At 52.6% G+C, this 19,812-nt stretch overlaps 1 protein-coding gene across 1 annotated transcript in view; it reads left to right on the forward strand.

Annotated features, from left to right (window-relative positions):
* SK (small conductance calcium-activated potassium channel) overlaps nucleotides 1-19,812 on the forward strand; it is a 123,969-nt gene that overhangs the window by 74,452 nt on the left and 29,705 nt on the right. The window contains exons 7-8 of the mRNA XM_037223225.1: nucleotides 13,321-13,416; nucleotides 18,776-19,203. Coding sequence (XP_037079120.1) covers nucleotides 13,321-13,416; nucleotides 18,776-19,203 — 524 coding nt within the window. The remainder of the gene's footprint in view (nucleotides 1-13,320; nucleotides 13,417-18,775; nucleotides 19,204-19,812) is intronic.

Raw genomic sequence — 19,812 nt, forward strand, 5'->3', positions numbered from 1 at the left:
GCCAACAGGTCCCGGCCGCCGCACGCCGCCGCTCGCTCAGTGCTGGTGCGAGGTGGTCCCCTGCGCCCACACCGCGCTCGGCACCGGCCGCGGCCCGTCTTTGTGCCCGGCCAATTCTGTAATGGGCTGCCCCGCCACACCTCCGCTGAGGCGTATTACGATATGACGGGCCACCAATGTGCCCGACGAGCTCTGGGTGGGTCACGCCACGTGGTACCGTCTGCTCGTCTGTGTGGCCCGATGGCTGTTCATGGTTCCTGTATGGGTTTCAAAGGTTCTGAATTATTGACAAGCTATACAATTGAACACATGTACAAGTGCTTTGGGAACAAGGTAGGGAGAGGGGGGGGGGGGGGGCAAAAAGGCTGAGCCCCAATTTTTGAAAATTAATTATTGCGTGTCTTTGAGCTTTCAGCTCCCCCGCAAAGGCACGTATGTATGTACCTTCGGACCATGCAGTCAGGAAGTGCCGGTCCCGCCGGACTGGCAAAAGGTCCTCAACAGTCTGCCTTCACTTCTCTGTTTCCCGCTTACATTTATTCAGCATGTAACCAAGGCAGTATCGTGTATCATGCATACTAGATGTGTCGCGTCGCAATGCGTAGTCCTCACAACAACCACATAAACCTCGTCATTGAGACAGTGATCACAGTATCTTGCCTGACCCTTTTTGTGGCCCTGTATGACAGATTTTCAGAACGATGCCTCGAGAGTACGTATGCCTTTTGCGTTTATGTAGCGCCATTTCATGAACGCCACGGCCATTCAGACGACTGCATTGAGATCGACACATAGTTGCTCGCAGTAAGCCGTATTGTGTTGCAGTCATACTTTTTCTGTCCACATCCTAGTGTGGGAACAGGGGAAACTTAGTGGAAGCACTAGACACTTAATCGGCCAGAGCTGGAGGAGATCCTACCCTCAAGGTTTTGCACGCAGCAATCATCAGGCGACATTTTCGCGACTGAGGTCATTTCTGGACCATCGATGAACACGCCGCTAGAGCCGTCTGCAGAACTTGCCGCTGCGAGCCAGCTGCGTCCGGCCACTTCCAGGAGACGCTCTCTGGCGAGGGGGAGGGCCGACCCAGGCTGCAGCGCGACCCCGGACCCTGTACGGACGCGCGCGAGGCGAGTTTGACGGCGGCTACCCAGGCTGCAGCGTGACCCCGGACCCTGTGCGGACGCGCGCGCGGCGGGCTTGGCGGCGGCCTTCTCGGTACCTCCGAGGCTGATCCACAGAAGTCGCAGAATGGGCTGCTGAGGGCGTTGCAGTTTTGGTGTAAGTTGCTGTCGACACAAACTGATGCAGATTTCTTGTACTAAGTATAATCAGGAGATTTCATTCAGGTCTGGGTGATATCCTCATTTCTGGACGAGGATACGATGCCCACTTCGCTTTAAAAAGTCGCTTGGGATCAACACGATTAGTTTTGCGAAAACGCAACTTTAAATTGGTGTAACTTAGATATAGGGCTGTGAGATTTTTCACAATGGCCGTTGTTGATTCAAGTTTGCACTCATTTCTTCGGTTGCTTATTTTTGGAGGCTTTTCAAGACAGGTTGCAGATAAGTGGTTGCTGTAGGCGGTGTACCGTTGGATTCCATCACGATATTTTTCTGTCCGAGTATAACACCGAAAAATTTTCTGATTGATTTTCTCCGCTCAAAAAGGGCGAACAGGTCTTCAAGTGACGTTTTGATTGATAGAAACAAGTAAAAAAAAATCGTACCATACGAAGCTCCAAAATTTTGAAAAGTCCGTTATTACGCCTAGATTAACCGCTCACCTCATTTTTTGCATGAAGCTGACCGGCTGGGCGGCAAGCAGCGTGTCTTTGCTACTGAGGGGATCGGACCGACCTGAAATTCTTGCGTGAGTCAAATGGTGGAAAGCTGTGTAATCGTCTGCCCTACCGAGTGCCTTTGCTTTTTTTTGCAAACTATTGCCCCTCGCGCTGCATGGTTTAATCCAGCCACAGCGCCTCGGCGTCGTGCGCCGAAAACAAAATTACATAGGGCACAGCAATTCCGTCGTTGGGCATTCTGGGGCGTGATGGGCTGCTTCTTGGAGCAATCTTTTGCGCCCTTTTCCAGGAAAAAATGAGATCGAAGTGTGGATGTCCACACACACACACACACACACACACACACACACACACACACACACACACACACACACACACACACACACACACACACACATATATATATATATATATATATATATATATATATATATATATATATATATATATATATATATATATATATAAATACATACATACATTCATGCATATGTATAAGACTCTCACTGCCTCTCGCTCTCCCTCTCTCCCTCTTCCTTTCTCTCTCTCTCTCTCTCTCTCTTCTCTCCCTCTCCCTCTCTCTCTCTCTCTCTCTCTCTCTCTCTCTCTCTCTCTCTCTCTCTCTCTCTCTCTCTCTCGCCGCACCAGAATACCATAACTGCAGGGTTGGGTGGGATGTAATTAATGATCCTTGGTGCGTTCAATGATACCGGATAGGGGCCAGTAACGGCCACGAAGCCTACATGTCACCATCTAAGGTCAAATGAGCTACTGATCCCTGACTGCTCTTCCCTCCGGCGTAATCCCCTCCCACCCCAGCGGGGGTGGGATGAAGGGGAGGTTCGACGTCGCTTCTGCGGATGACGGGCCTACGACGCCACGGGCGTCTCTTTGGATGCCAGTGACAGTCAACCCCTCCCTAGCCTCCCCAAGGCGCTAGTCTGCCAAAAATGAGACCACATCGGCAGACATCGCTCATAAGACCCGCACATTCTGATTAGCTTCGCGGCGTTTTAGTTGAGCAAATCCTTACTTTTACTAGTGCTGGCCTGTTCTGTGTGCTGTACCGTTAAATCAGATTGTTTTACGTAAGCTATCCGGGTTTAAATAGATCCACTCGTTTCGTAGCTCAGAAGAAGTGGTAACGACACCCCACTTTCTTCAAAAAGTCTGCTGCTCGTAAAACGTTATGAAGGTCTTTTCAAACCGACTCAAGGACGCGGCCCAGAGGGGGTTACAGGGGCCACACACCCCTCCCCTCCCCCTGAGCCTAAAAGTTTGCACTAGATGCTGAGCAATTAGGTACGAATCCGGTCCCGATCGCATTAGTTTGAAAAAATGTGACAGCCCCCCTCTCTCTCTCATTCTATCGTTCCCTGTCCGTTTTCCCCTTTCCCTTCCTTCTCCCTTGCACCTGCGACTCCATCTTTCCACCCCCTCTCCCTTTTTATCGTTCACTCTACCTAGTTCTCCTCTCTTTCTCCCTCTGGTTTTCTCACTTCCCATGTCCCCCTCTCTGCCTCTTTCGCGTGAGGGGGATGGCGGCGGCCGGTCGGCGCAGGGCCGCCTGCTGCGGATGGGCCGCGCGGAGCACGCGCCCAGCACCCGGCCCCAAATGTCCGTGATGAGCCGAGCGGCCGTCAGAAATTAGCGTGATCGATGGTTGGATGTGCAAAGAGAGTATTGGCAGCGACGGCCAACAGTCCCGCGATGTGCCATGATATAGCGTTAAATGCGAGAACGAATAGTTCTTTTCTGTATTTGCTGTGGAGAGATGAATTGTGGGTGGTAGTCCCTGTAAGAGGCAACATCCTTCAATCTCTCTGTCAACTTTATCACTATCTCCATCTATTGTTAGCAGCTCTAGCGATAAGTCATTCTCTTGACTCTGTCCACCCCTCCCCAGCTCTCTCGTCCTCACTCCCGCGGGCGCTGTGTTCGTTTTCTCCTCGTGCCAAGTGCGCCATTGTGTGGCCGTCAGCGGCGCCGTCGACAGAGAGGCCGACTTCCGGCCCACTTCCGCTCCCATAGTGTTCTTTATGAGCCGTTTTGGCTCCCCAAATCTGGCTTTTTAGGCAAAGGTACAGAAGGAGTATATGACAGAGATTTCCTTCCAGTGTGAATAGTTTCTGAGGCAAGAGAATCGATGTTTTTGTTAAATTTAGCCCCAACGAGGCGTCAGACAGCCAAGACTAAGAAAAAGCGGTTTAATCGATTATAAAAGTGCTACAAACACACTGCGTCTCGGTAGTTACAGACCCTCCAACCCCTGCAGCATCATAGCTTCCGATTTTATTTGAAAATAGATGCGCATTGCTAAGCATGACAAAACACTTGAAGATCGTGAGCACTTATTTGGGTTGAGTGGGTGGCGGGACATTTGCGTTTGGCTCAGCACACTCTTCATGGATCTTGAAAACACGCAGCTGAGAGGACTGCATCGCCTGTGGGATAGCCTCGAATAACGACGCGAGCGATGCCTTGGGACATCCGAAGAAGTCATACCAGCTGTAAAAGCACAATAGGAGATGAATGCTGGATAATTCAACGAACGTATCACAATCCTTTAAGCATAGCGAAGTATCGGATCATATCACGGAGTATGTAATAATAACGGAGTATCCCATGCTCTGTTATGCACCCACCATTTGCAAATCTTTCACGTGGTTAGTGCACATAGGGGTGGGACCGTGAAAATTACAAGCGATTTTGGAGAGGACATATTTGCATCCACCATGCACTGGGTTCCGCTAACATTTCTGCTGCAGCTCAGGGTCTGGTCATCCGTATATCAGGATGTGGTGAAGTTTTGTCTACCACACGATGTCCCTGGAAAATTCAGTTGTGGCGTTACAGCAGCAAATATTGGGACGTCCTCCTCTATTCTACTACTAAGAACGTCACGTGCGCTACCCAATATTTGGTCTCGTGATGTATCGACTCGCTTTATTTCACGTTCCAGGTTCCAGACAAGATATCTATGCTGTACCAGGTAAGCCGAAATTCTTCCGTTAAGCCAATGTTGTCGCATGTTTGACAGCACACATTTGAGGCATCCATAGCGCATTAAGGACGAATACATTTGGCCACTAGCCAGGTGGGTGCACTGGTTGCCCATGCAATCCCTGGGATCTGAGGTGCACCCTCAGCCTCGTTTCTTACACCACTGTACTTGAGGCAGAGGGATTTCATGAAAATTATATGGAGCCCATCCAAAAGCGTTGGAGTCAACACTTGAACATGCCAAGCTTGTTACCAATCTGAACCCCTGTATCATTGGCTGCGGTTGCGTTTGGAGAGATTAACTAGGTTTCTGCACGGACGGAGATTTCCTTTCGACCTTAAAATGCTCCCAAATTTCCCTGACAACCAGACCATGTTCGAGCGGTGGTAGCTAATGTGGCAGCAATCTTCTATTCATTCGCTCTTCACGCACATCTGATGGCGACTAGCATTCATATGCGATTTTGAATGTCAGGTGTTTGGTTATGCCGCATGGGGGTAGTCATGGAGATGAAGCCGGCTTCAGCTCCCGCTTCGCCAATCGGGTTTCGGCTTGGACTTGGGCTTCGCTAAGCTGATTCGGATTCGGCTTCGGTTTTGCTAAGCGTCTTCGTGTTCAGCTTGGGATTTGTAACATTGTATGGTTGGCTTCGGTCTTGTGTCATTTCTTAACCTGCCTTCAGCATCTTGAATTATGGGTAAGACTTCGGGTTCATGGGGTCTTGAACCACTGTCTTCGGTTTTACCATGGCGACGTTTTGTACTGCGGCTTCAACTTTATTCCACAAAAACATGGATACGCTGCCTGCTGCCCCGATGTATTGCCGGAGACCTATGACCTCTAGTATAACCCAGGCGAAAGGTCTGAACCTAAACAAGGGCACATTCCATAATATCTCCTTGTATTGAATGTTTCGACGGCATAGGTTCGTTGTCAGCCCTCTGCTTTCCACAAAGTATAAAGAAGAGTACACCCCGGTTAGCTTTTGACAGTGTCGTAGTCATAAACTTTGTTGTGGGTTTGCTGCCGGCTAAATGTGCTTCTGGGGCTTATGCTTTCAAGTAGAAGATTATTCTCTTCAATATTCTTGCTTTTGTTCACCGCACCTCTTTGTGCTATTACATTTAAACTGGATTCTTGGCACATTTACATCAGTGTGGTCTGCGCTCGAAAATTTACACCTTCTCACAAGAAAATTTTCTCTATTTGCTCCAGCCAATGCTCTAAATATTTATCGATCCCTGCTTTTGCCATGACATTTAATTAAGACTTTCCTTTTTAGACCCGATGATATGACAGCAATCACAATGTTCGAAAAATAACTATAAGACCTTTTGCTTTGTTTTGGAACAGTGGTCGACTGCTTTCAGAGCTTGTGTGCACTGAGGTAAATATAATTTTTAGAAATCTGGCGCTCGCCGGACGTCGGTCCGATAACGATGACAGCTGGCAACGCGGCACACCTTCGGCATATCACAATATTGGAACCCATTCTGGCAGAATAATCCATTTTTGGAGCTCCGGACCGGTACAAAAGCAGCCAGTAACCGTGGCTTTATTTTTAGATGCACCCGACAGCTGAGGTCAGCAGACCCGCTGGCCTCGACACTGGCTGGGACAGCGACCAGTGATCAGTAGCATCCCCAGTGGTGCAGGCCTGCAGCGCACGGCTGCCGCTGCGGCGTCCCGTGCGCACAGCTGCGTAACGCGCCCCTCGGCCTCCGTCCCGTCACGTCCATCGCAGGCGCATGCACGAGCAGATGGACAGATAAACACAAATAGCGTGTATTTCACATAATCTGCGGTGTGTTTATATGACTTGTTGTACCCACACCATCAATCAATCGCAATGCGTCCAGTCACGTGCCCCAACCAGCGGATTCGAAACAGGCCCGCGGTTCAGTCGAGACCCAACACCGCATCGATCCCCACCCCACAATGGCAGCTTTGGAGGAAGCTGGCTGGCACCAGCCCAGCGGCCACTCGGTTTGTCGACGACGCTTGATCTCCGGGACAACAGCCTCCGGCTCGAGCTCGACCGCGGTCACCAAATCAGTCCCCGCGCGGGTTTGAGCAGCGAACGTGGCCGGAGTGGCAAGCCGAAGGACCACGGGACGCCGATTGTCCTCAAACTTAATGGGACGGCGGCTTGATCGGTCCAGCCGGTACAGAAAGTTTTCGTGACAGGCAGCTGCCGTCGGCCAGAATATGATGCTGAGCCCTCACAGCGCAGCTAATGGTCAAGAGACAGCGGTTTCTGGCCAATGAACAATCCTGAACCCTCACGGGGAGGCCGGTCTAGTTGGAGGGTGATCCTAAGCCCTTACAGACCTGCCCCTCTGGTGAGAAAACGGCTTAAAGTCTTACAGACTACTCGTTCTGGCCAGAGCACGACCTTGAAACGTCAATAAGGCTCTTTCTCTGGCCGAAGGACCACCCTAAAAACCTATACGACGGCTTCTTTGGTCAAAGAGCAATCCTAGACATTCATAATGTCCCACCTGTCAAGCAGAGGATGACTCAATACGCGCATAGGGAGTTTTCCATGGTCTTAAGAAGTCTACGATTCCCCCACAGGCCACCTTTTCAGTGGTCCAAACGGTCCTGTACGTTCATAATATGGCTTCCTCATTCGGAGATTGGCCCCGAATTCTCCTTCTGCTGGAGAATGGTGCTTGTCGATTTAGCAGACAAAGTCAAACCGCTTAAGACCTATGCGGTCTAGAAACAGCACGCGGGTAGGGGGGAAAGGGCGGCGGCGACACGCGCAGCCAGGATGTTGACAATCAGAGCAAGTGAGTAATATGGGTCCTATGTGCTGTGAAGCCGGCTTGCCTGACAGGCACATCTGATCAAAGCAAACAGAAGCTAACGTTACTGAAGCATGAACCAGCACTGGTGACTAGTATTAACGACCATCTCCCCTTGGTAAAGAGCAAAACAGGATGCACGCAAAAGAATACGAAGTGCAGATGTGCGTATGAAATGGCTACAAATTGCGAGAAAAAACGCCACTTAAAATTTCACGCGTCATATTCACTTGAATTGAGCCAATTGAAAGAAATAAGCAAACTAATTCAACCACACCGCTGGCCAGCTAAGCACAACAGAGATCAGCGCAGCAGGCTGTCCGGCGGCCGGACCTGACGACCCCGGCGGCGCCGAGGCGGCGGGGGCGGCGCGTCGTCCCACGGCGCGGAGGCAGCACGCGACGTTACTACGCCATCACGGGCCTCCAACGCGGCTGAGTAGGCGGCACACAGCCGTACCGTGCCACGCGCCGTGAGTCACGGACAGCTGTGCCTAGAGCCAACAGCCGACTCCAGAGCGCCGGACTCGGTACGGCGTCCACGGCAGTGGAGGTCGCAGCAGACACCACGCCCGCAGACCGACCGGGCCTCTGTGGAGTGCCGCGCCCTGCCCCTCCACTCAGTGCGAGCGGTCGCCGTGCTGCATGACCACCACAGCCTCTCTCCATGTCGGCCCCGTAGCTGGCCAGGCCCCGCGGCCGGCGACGCCCTACGGAAACGCGCTGACCAGGGTGCAAAGCTGGCAGATCTGCCGGCGCCGGACGTAATGGCTGGCCTCACGCTTCCTCTGCTGCTCTGTCAGCGTGGCTAAGAACAGGACGCTGGCTGCAAAGAGGCGTGAGTGCGTGACGTACTGTTTATCGATCGCTTTAAGACCGGTGTTAATCAATGTGCGGAGATTAATCTGGTTGGATAATGGCCTGTTATACTGGTAAAGGTGCCTGCCCGATCGGAGAATTGTCCATAAACATCTGGTGAGAGGCTTTTTGATCGGAAAGACATTCTTAGCACTCACACGCTGAACTAGGGTCACCCATAACGCAGGCGGTCAGCCCTTTATCACAAGGCTGTAATCCGATGCGCTGAGAGCCACGCCCACGAAATTTTGAAGCGTTTGTAAAAACGAACGGGATCGTTTAACTCTGAGCACAATGTGAATGCCCACGAGCTGTGCCCATAGCCAAATGAGCGAAACATTCTTGCCGGTTACCACTCACGGAGCTGTGGGTGGTGCATGGCTTAACGCACGTTGTTAATGTGTGCAGCTCTGAATGCGTGCAGTGACTTAAATTCAAAGTGGCGTTGTTCAGTGTTTTCGATTCGCAGCATTTTTCGAGATGGTTCTGCAGCGCCGGTGACCATCATGGGAACCTGAGAACATTGCTCTCATCGAACCAGACTCTAAGCTTTCGTAGTCGCTAGATTGAGGAATATCTTATGTTTGCTCCAATGAAATATGCATACTGTGAGAACTGAAGTGCAATGAAATGTCTTTCAATCCAAATCATAATAAGATTTCCATGGTCTGCTACGACCCACTGCAGGCTTGTATATTTATCCTCGGGGGCTGGAGCACCCTTTCAATCTGGCTTTTACTTGATTCCTACAACATCGAGCTGTGGTTATGGGGAAAGTTTGCTTCGCCATTGTAACTAGTTTGAGTTATTGTGCACTTATTTCCTGATCAACCTTCTATGAGCCAATAATCAATTGCGATACGATCATAACGAAATGTAGGTCAATGATAGCACAAATCCGAATTACTTTTCTTAAAAGTGTATGTATCAAATGTTATTTGTTGCTGATCTGTATAGCTTAAATGCAGAGAACTTTGTATAAAACAAAGCCATCGTTAATTATACATTCTCTGCAGGGCAGGTGGCGCATTGTCTAGGCCTGTGTTTACCGAGCGTAAATGCGAATAATAAACATGAGTGTCCCTATCTGCATAAGATATGTGCCACGCCGTCCACAAGACGCGGATGAAAGCAAATGGCAAACAAGCCACAGCCTGCATTTAGGATGATTTTTAAACGCTTTATTTTTGACAGTGCAGCGTTAGTGCCGGCATATTGCTCGGTTGATCTTGGCTTTTTTGCGTTTTGACACATCGCCTGTGGTGTAATCTTTATGAGTCTACAATATTGGATATTAAGTACATCGGAGCAGTGAAGAAGCATTCAAAAGAACGCTTGCCCATCGAATATATTTTGTTCCGAATGATGCAGATTTCCTTTCAAGGAAGCACTGTAGGCCTTCATCCTAGCTGAACAATGGACAGGGGGAAAAATACAGATATATTAACTGATATGGTGTTTCGGCTAGGAACTTTTGTAAGTCTTTGACACGCATATCAAAGGCTTCGGCGCAGGAAGGCGTCAGCAGTTTGTCGAGCGCACGTGGGCGTCAGCAGTTTATCCCCGCAATTCGCATTAAACTTTAATGTGCCACCGTAAAGCGACGCCAGACGGGAGCCGAGAGCCCGACGTTAAAGGACAAGTGAGCTCGTTAGGTTGACTCCAGCTGTACGATCAGTTCGATCGTTATTAGTCCAACGACGCGCTGGCATTACGAATGGCTTTGAATGATAAACCTGTCGCTGACGCTGCATCGGTGTCGCACGGTGGAAATCGCTCAAGTTATTGCTATTATTTCAAAGAATGGGCCCACGAGTTAGCCTTTGCTTTGAAAAGCAAATATTAAACTGTAGCAATATGGAGTGTGACAAAAAAGAAGAAGCCTTACCAGAGTTCATGGAACTTCAGACCACTTCAAGTCCAGATCAGAATGTGCTATTTTTTATCGGGCCTGTTCCTGCACTGTGACGAGTCGGTATCATCGATTTTAACTGTATTGGGCACTCGGTGAGTTAGCGCGTTCGTTTTCAAAGCAGCTCGACGGGGATTGGGTGCGATCAATTCGTGTAAGAATGGGTAAAGCCTTAAAAATTTGTGCGATACCGTGCATACTGGTCCGTAAGCAATGCGAACAATGAACTCCATAGAGCGAGTTTTAGTCTGATTGCTGCGAGCCCATTGCCTGCCAGTAGAAGATGGAAAATCCAGATGTACATTGCAAAGAGATGTAAACTCGCGATAAGGTTATCGTATATTGAACTGCTTTACATTTTGTCGTGTTGATACAATAGGTCATATATGCACTCATTTCGAAGTCCCATGTATTGCAAACGTGCATCCAGAAATCCACGGCAGTCGATCTAAGAATGGTGGAATGTGCGAACTATAAAGGAGCATATGCAATGCAAAACCCATCAACATCATACATCGCTCAAATTAAGACATTGCCTAACACCGTTTTTGTTTACGCGCTAGACATTTTTGAAAAGTTTGGTGTGTGATATAGCAGCCGTGCCAACGCTTTCTTTCTACAAGCTTTGTGTACGAGAATGACGGTAATTTTACTTCGCTCTGTCTGTTTATTCGGCCAAACGTCACTTCAAACAAACGATGTTTTGCAAAACGCGTGGCTGCGTGGGCAACTCGGCTGACATCACATTCTGACGATTTATCGCCGATATTCATCATCTGTCGCGAACGCATGCGCTCCAATGCTATGGAAAGGGATCAACGTGTTCCGAGAATGTGCGATGACGTTATCCCGGCTTTGCCTGTGATAATATATTGCTCGTGGATGACTGCGGTCGTCTTTCCAAGCGCAGGTCTCCCGCTGTTGAAAATATATGTGCAAATTAGATCTACCCCGGAACAATCATCAGGTCGAGTCATGATCCCGTGAAAGCCGGCGATCCAGGCGCCATTGAGCGTGGTATTTATACTTGTCTCTGTGCGCTATTGCTGTGAGCTTTAGTGAGCGCTTGCTGCCTGCGCCAGCTGAAGCCGCATCGTGAATCATAACACGAGCGGTCGCGCTTCTATTGCCACTTTCCCGCAGAAATTTGTGAGGCCTTAGGCTGACCGATTCGTGGAGGTGGCGGAAGGGGGGATGCCATCCTGGTGTTGAACACGCGTGGTGAGACGTGACCTTGACCCGCTGTGTCCGGTGGCGTTCTCTCGTCTTCCGCTCCATCTGTCCCTGTCAGTCTGGCGAACTGACCGCCTCGAGCCCATGACCCCGATTCCTCCGCGTCGATGGCAGCCAAACTCGTAGATCTGGACGCCGGCTCCCCGGCCTGCCGGCCCGCAGACTCGCCATTGTTTCCATCCGCCGGACCCCTGTCGTTGTCTCCAGCCACTGCCGCGCTTGGAACGCCAGATCAGCACCACGGAAATTTATGAGAATCGCCACAAGATAACGTTTTAATAAGGGTCGGAGCGATCGAGGCGCCGCGCCTCCCAAGCCCGCCCGGGAATCGCCTCCATCTATCGCAGCTGATCCCCTTTCTCGGCTTAACAAGGGTCCGAGCCGTAGACGGCAACACTCCACGCCTCGCCGACGCGAAATAGGCGGCTCAGCCCGGGCTGAGACCGGATCAAAGAGGACTGGGTCGCAAGCGAGCACTCAGGCAGCTGGCACGCACCAAATCCTGCAGTCGGAGGCCCAGGCTGTGGCGCTGACTCCTGGCTCAAATGCTGGAGGTATATGCTCTGGTAGATTGCCTTAAGCGTTTAAGTTCCGTGGGCTCACAGCTGCGCTTGCTGGGCTGTTGTCCTAATCGTCGCTTTGATTACTCCGCTGGAGCTGTAGTGCGGATGAACCGAAGACGGGGGTAGTGCAACGTGTTTGATCGTCTCGATTTCGGGGGAATATGCCGTTCGTAACGAGGATTCTTCATATCAAATAAGCCTGACTGCAAGTAGGAGTGTCACTCCAGGCATTCTAGTGTTGAAAGTTGCGCACTTGCAGTGAAGGCCGGGGCTCTGTCGGCCTGAAGGCACACAATAGTGTTCTACTGGGCTCCACTAGGAGCCGCTGATCGTGATGTACGTGTCATTTTTCAGCGATACACCATTTGGCTCTCGACACCCAGCACTCTCCGCAACGCCTGGGTTGTCATATGTGTCATATGTGTCGCTTACGTATTTCTGCTCTGATATCAAGTGACGAAGGACCCTGCATCAGGTACAAGAGCGGACACTTGGCTCACTATATTGGAGACTATATGGACGCTATTGACCGGTAAACGGCCCGATCCTCCGTAATGAACGACACTCCGCATGGCAGATGTGCGGAGGCCGTGGCCAATAATGGAATGGGGGATTGATGATCTCGGGACTGAGTGACAGGCTCCTACCATGCCTCATGTCGGTAGCCACTACGAAATGCATTGGAAAGTGCGACGCATCCTTTGAAACAGCGGACGTATTGAGATCGCGTGTCAGCCCAATCTCAAGTTACAGCTCATGCAGATGAGCTTGCATTTGTAAATCAAGTAAAGAATGTATAATGTCCTTATTCATATGAGTCCCAAGTGCTATAAGAATGTTCTACGGACAAAGTGAATACCGATTTGCACGGCAATGTTCATCCCTCGTCGGCATGAATAACGATTTAACTACAAAAAACATGGAATTTCAAGTAAGTAAGGTTGCTCAAAGGCTTCCGAACCTTTGAAGCCCAAGACTCGAGGCTTTTCTGCGCAACTTCAGAGCTTAATTTTCTTCTCGAGCCCATTTCAACGAGGGCTAGGCTATTGTCAACTAATTGAGTTCCAGCGAGGAGTGGTTCAGGCGGGTACATTCGGGGCTGCATTAACAAAGCTCTCCCTCTCTCCTTTGCAGGGATCTCCCTGCTCCACGGCAATCAAGACTTTGATCACGGTCTCCACGCTTGTGGTGCTTGGTCTCATTTGCGCCTACCACGCCTTGGAAGTGCAGGTGAGTGCCTGTAGGTGTTTCGCATGACAAAGTCTTCAGTGGAACCTGAAGCGCTCTGTTGGACATGCTGCAGGTTGTATTTGGTGTACCATGTCGCTGCTGCTGACTTCTGACTTTAAACGCACTGGTCGCCGTGCGATGTGCTGATTTCCGCAATTTCTCCTGCCTGATAAGGTACAAGGGCATGGACCGATAGAATCCTTATATGCATCCCTTCTTTTCTCCGTTTGCCTTCAAGACAGGATGTCCGCACGCCCGCGGGTTCATGAGAGATGTCCGGCTTTCGTTTATGCGCCACGAGGGTTCCTGTTTGTCGTAGCACCACCGCGACACCGCTAGCGTGACGTCAACAGACTGACTCGCTGTCAGCTACGACGACATCTTTCCACCTTTTGATCTGGAGGCTCTTTTGTAACCTCCCAATCCCCTGTGAGGCCGCTTGTCCAATGCTGTCCTCCGTCCCAGTTCAGTACAGACCCAGTGTCCGCCGTGAGACCTCCAGCGCCGTACAGGCCGCCCGTGCGCCGTGAGGCGCGCCGGTGCCGCGCGAGACGTGCCGTCTGACCGGGCCGGCCGTCATCCGGCCCCTGCTGGCCGTCAGCTACCTGCAGGCTTATTGGCCGCCGATCAATACGGACCCGGCGGGCGTGCGCCGCAGCCGCCGTCCCGCGCCACCTGAGTGAGCCGGCCGCGCGGCTGGCCCGACCGGGAGGCGTCCTGTGGCTGCCGCGGCTCGCCCGGCCGGGAGGAGCCCTGTGGCCACCGCGGCTCGCCCGGCCGGGAGGAGCCCTGTGGCCGGGAGGCGCCCTGTGGCCGCCGCGGCTCGCCCGGCCGGGAGGCGCCCTGTGGCCGGGAGGAGCCCTGTGGCCGCCGCGGCTCGTTCGGCCGGGAGGAGCCCTGTAGCCGGGAGACGCCCTGTGGCCGGGAGGAGCCCTGTGGCCGCCGCGGCTCGTCCGGCCGGGAGGCGCCCTGCGGCCGCCACGGCTGGCCCGGCCCGGCTCGGGAGCACTTTGGTGACGGCTGGAAGGCCGCGGCTCGGTCCTGACGGGGTCGGCACGTCCGCGACGAGCGTGGCGATGAGAAAAACGTTTTGAACGACGTCTTTGGCCTGAATTCCCCGTGCAGAGACGTCAAAATTGTGGTCGGTAAAGAAATCACTCCATTTGGCCAGATGGTGACGAGATTTCGCGAAGGCTCATGATCATGTTTGCAATACTCACCCTATCCTAAGCATTTGCTTCTTGCAGTCTATCGTGCCGTTCAGGGAGCAATTGCTTGAAACAGGAAACCACGCGGCTGTCGCCTACGGCCGTGACACATGGAGGGTTACGTAGTCTCCTGCCCTGTGCCTGGTCTTTCCTGTGTCGTGTTTGGGCAGAATGGGATTTGACCTAGCTTACAAAATACCACCTCGGTACCGGCACGGAACAGAGCGAGTTCCTAGCCACTGCAGCTCTTCCCTGCCGCCCACGGCGGTGGCCTCTCTCCTCTCTCCTCTCCATTCCTCTCCTCTCTCCGTCGGCCGCCGCCTTGAGGCCGGCAGCCTGCCCCTGCGCGCGGGGCGCGCCGCCTGCAGGACACCTCGTCGGCCCTGTGAAGGAGGCCGACTCGCTGCGTCAACGCGAACAGCCGGCTGACGGCGGCGCCGATGAGATTATCGGATTTAGGAGAGCGACTCGGGTCCGCGGTGGCCGGCCCGGCATAACTCGCTGTCATCGGCGCTTCGAGGCGGGTAAATCAAACGCCGCCCCGCGTCCCACCGCCCCCAAGGAGCCGTGGCCCGTGACGGCCGTTGAATATTCAGATTTTATTGCCGTGAGTGGCGTCTCGGATGTCCTGTAGACATTCGACGTTGATGGCGCGAGTGCCGGTCGTCCAGGCGTCTCGGCGTGCGTCGGGAGCCGGTGCGTCGTGCCAAACGAGACGGCGGCGGCGTCGCGACCGCCGGCACCACGCCACCGCCGCCCACTTGTGAAATCTAAACAACGTCGAAGCCGACGCGCTTGGCACTGGCCGGGCGCGCTTCCCGAGGCGGTCTTAGTGATGCGCGGGAGACACGGCTCGTGACGTGGCGTAGTTGTCGAATGGTCCGATGTGGTGGCGGGTGGCTGTTGGTGGCACGACCAACGCATGCATCGGAGCAAGACTGGCGTGAAATAAATGTTATGTTGTCCGCCTTGCGCGTGATGATGAGGGCTGCATCGTAGCAGCTCTTGAGCTCGATGCGCTCGGCGTCCCGAGTGGTAGCTTCGTTAGAAGTGCGGCAATCCCAAATGTATTCGTGAACTGTCCGTGTAAGCTGGCGTGAACGGGCCGCAGTGTGTTGAGCGCGTGCCGATCTGAGGGTCGCTGAGGGTCGGCCGGGCTTGAGTAGCCCGTCGGCGACCGCCGACGACAATCGCCTCCCCTCCATCCCCTCATCGACCGACGCCCATCTTGGCCAGTTGTTTATGTCGCTCTTCAGCTGATCAATCGAAGTGAGCCGGTGCGGCTGAATTATTTAGCCGGCCGGTCGGCACGGAGTGGCCGAGCCGTCCCATCCCGCGGGCCTCTGTGTTAGAGACGCCTGTACCTCTGCCTCGGCTGCAGCAGCTCACCGTCCGACAGCGGACAGCCGCGCGCTGCCAGCCCGCGCAGCTGGACAAAAACGATAACGGTATCGCGGCGCCCAGCAGCGACTCGGCGACCGGTGCGACGCAAACAAGCCCAGCACAAACCCGACGCGGAGTGGCCAAACAGGCCCGGCTGCCGGCCACCGACGGCCTCCAAACGGCCCGAGGGCACGGCGGCGGCCGGTGGCGGCGTCGATGCGCGCAGCGACGATCGCCCTGTCGGCGGGCGGCCCCCACCGCGCGGCGCCACCCGCGAACGGCTGCACTGGATGCAGCCCGGGCGTGCCGCGCCTGCGCTCGCTGATAGCCGACTCTGTCGCGACCGGCCGCTATTTTGAGGCACGGCGGTGTTGAAATTGTCGCTGAGTAAATAGCCAGCTTGCCGTCAGCGACCAGCTTGGCTTGGAGCTCTGGGAGATGACTGTCCGCGGGGAGCCTGCCAGCGGCGGTTGATGTTTTGGGCCGTGCTCATCACAATCGGGTAAAAGCAAGCGCGGCCGGTCAGTTGTGCGCCCGTCATACGCACCTCAAATCCGGCTGAGGGCTTCTTTTACCGATGGAGTCTTCAAATATGGAAGTCCTGATCAGCGCGATTGATTTCCCTTTGGTGGCTGATGGACTGATACCGCTGGATGAAGGGGATTCGATGAGTTCTTTGTTACATGTGAATGACGGTGTAGTGATAAGGTCTCATGATAAATGGCGGTATTAATGGCGGATTAAACGTGCCTACACACTAAACCAATTCCCTCCGACCATCGTGACTAATTACAGTGACGTATCTGGCAACCATTCATTGGCAAGGTGGGCAATTCTGTTGCAGAAATTCACCACCGAGTAAAAATGCGCATACGTATGTATAACGCGAAGCGCATATGCCGGCAGAAATGGATATAATTATACAGATGTACGTCGCCGTTGGGGCCATTGGGACTGCGATGAAGGCGTAGGTAACTTCACGCCACTTGATAAGAGTCCCAGACCTGGCACTGCGGCGGCATTGTGGCAGAAGGAAGAGAATGTCTCCATTGATTTGCCTTGATAAGGCCGGAAGCAGATTGCTAAAACGACAAACACGGCCAAAAGTCAAGCGTGCAAACCATTCGGAGTGAAGTCAGTTCTTCGAAATACAAAAAAAACGTCCATTCATCCTCTTCATTTGTGATCGCGTAACGGTGCAAGTCACGCCGCGTAACGGCGGCGCTTACAGTCACAGCGACCAGCAGCATGTGGCGACGGGCGGCCACGGACAGAGCGCAGCTCTCCCAGTCCTCTGCTGCAACCGAACGCGTGGGAATCTGCATGACACGCGCTGTTAACTAGAATCGCATTGCACTGTGCACAAAATATTGGGTAAGCCTCACAGTCTGTGCCACACTTACCGGGCTGTTGTAGTCTAAGATGGCTTGACTCTACCCCAAATAAAATTGCATAGTAGGTTATTGTGCTGATTTAATGCCTAAGAGACCCTGTGGCCTCTTCAGTTCAGAATAAGGCCATGATGCTTGCTATCACCATCTGCCAGTGAGCAACACAGTAGTTACAGCGACAGTATTTGCAGCACAACCATTTCATCAAGGGCTTTGGTGCCGGCTTAACTAAATCTGTATGTCCTAACCATGTGAGGCTAATTCCCATTGACGATAGGTCGAGCATAGTGATTTCCCTCAGACGTAACAGCAAAACTCTGCTCACTTAAGTGATTCGTATTCTTGCTTGTTATTGAGAACAGGATCCTTTACGCGTAGGGTAGGGACAGGGAAATGCTCCACACAGCGGCTGTATGCGTGAAACACTCTTCAGATCACATAACGGAACTTTCGGCAACCCGCGAGTGCCTGCACACTCCACGGTGCCGAAACGCTGCCTCTGGAATTACCAGGGCAGAGGATTTTCGGTTCGTTACATTTGGCCATGACAGTGCGTGTGCCAACAAGACATCGTCAGCGATTAACTGCTGACACTGCCTGGACGGTTATCTTTCTTAATTCAGCCAAGATTTGGCTGCATCACTACTGACCACGCCCTACCTACGCCCTGCCTGCCTACCCGCCCTACGGCTGACCATTGTGCTCAAACCCCAAAAAGTTATTTTTCGTCCGGGCAATTCCCCGCTTGGAAACACCTGAGTTAGATAATATTCGACGTTCTTTTAGCAACACCATGCCCGAATTGCTATAACAAATATCGGCAGAATGTTCCCTTCGATGATATACCATCGTTGTCATAAAGTTGTCTGTCATCAGCGTCTGTTTGTGAAAACTACATGATTTGCTTACATTTTTTCTGCAGGTGTTGTTCTCACAGACGCAGCTTTTGATTATTTGACTGCCTTCGTACCAACTCTGTTAGCGGTCTGTTGTCCAGTGCCGAAAAAAAGCGAATGGGTTCGGGTTTCCGTGAGATAAGACCCACAGAAACTTAATTTTTCCCTGAAGTTCTTCAACTACAACGAATTACGAACAGCTGAAGCATTGCTACTTTTCAGCATTTTTCGCGGTAACTTTGTGGACCAAAACTCAGACCTAATGAAAATGCCACCGTGTAGTACTCGCCTCTTATTGGTCCTAGATTAGAGCCAAATTGTCGTAGAATTATTGCGACGTATAGAAAAATGCAAAGAGCCTTCTTGTAATGTAGAGCCTTCTTTGTGACGCAGGTGTCAGTCATCTAGAGCCCTTCACGTCTTTAGAGACCCGCCATGTGCCTGATTCCGATGTGTGTGACCCATCGTCTCTGTGCCGCAGCTGTTCATGATTGACAACTGCGCCGACGACTGGCGGATCGCCATGACCTGGCAGCGCAACGTGCAGATCTTCACCGAGCTCATCATCTGCGCCATCCATCCGATCCCCGGCGAGCACTACTTCATGTGGACCACCAAGCTCTCCAACAACGGCCACAGCGGCCTGACGGAGAGCCGGCGCGTGCCAGTGGACGTCACGCTGTCGCTGCCCATGTTTCTGCGGCTGTACCTCATCTGCCGCGTCATGCTGCTGCACTCGAAACTCTTCACCGACGCGTCGTCGCGCAGCATCGGTGCCCTCAACCGGATAAACTTCAACACGCGCTTTGTGCTGAAGACTCTGATGACCATATGCCCGGGCACAGTGCTGTTGGTGTTCATGGTGTCGTTGTGGATCATCGCCAGCTGGACGCTCCGGCAGTGCGAGAGGTAAGGCGTCGGCTTTCCGCTCGCTCGGTGTTCGGCGACGGTTTACGCTGCCGGCTGGTCACCACGTGAGCTCTGAGGAGGCCGGTGCGCGGTGACCGGAGCTGGCTTACGCTGCCGACTGGTCACCGCGCTGAGCTCTGAGGAGGCCGGTGCGCGGTGACCGGAGCTGGCTTACGTTGACAGCCGGTCACCGCGCGAACTCTGAGGAGGCCGGTGCGCAGTTACCGGCGCGAGGGTTCATCAAGCCCGCTGAAGTGTCAGAAGTGTGCTGAGGCGGTGTAATTGATCACGTAACTTGCGTTTGAGTGTGGGCCTAAGGCAAAAGCGTGTTATTACGTGGATGGTTAAGTTTTTGTCTTTCCGGCCGGTTACGTTTGATCTCGCTGTGTCCTTCGTTAGATAACGTTTAGATTTTTGCTTGAGCAATGGTTAGAATAGTGGCTATACTTTTTGCTTTGTGCATAACTCTGTGTGTAATTGCCGTGTTGGGGATGGACCAAAATTCCATCATTGGCAGTCACGGTGAGGGGCGCTTATCTTATCTTATCTTATCTTATCTTATCTTATCGCTTATCTTATATCGCTCACGTAGCCAGCCAGTACAATGCG

The sequence above is a fragment of the Pollicipes pollicipes genome, unplaced genomic scaffold, assembly GCF_011947565.3.
Source record: "Pollicipes pollicipes isolate AB1234 unplaced genomic scaffold, Ppol_2.1 Scaffold_4881;HRSCAF=5763_pilon_pilon_pilon, whole genome shotgun sequence".
Taxonomy (NCBI): Eukaryota; Metazoa; Arthropoda; class Thecostraca; order Pollicipedomorpha; family Pollicipedidae; genus Pollicipes; species Pollicipes pollicipes.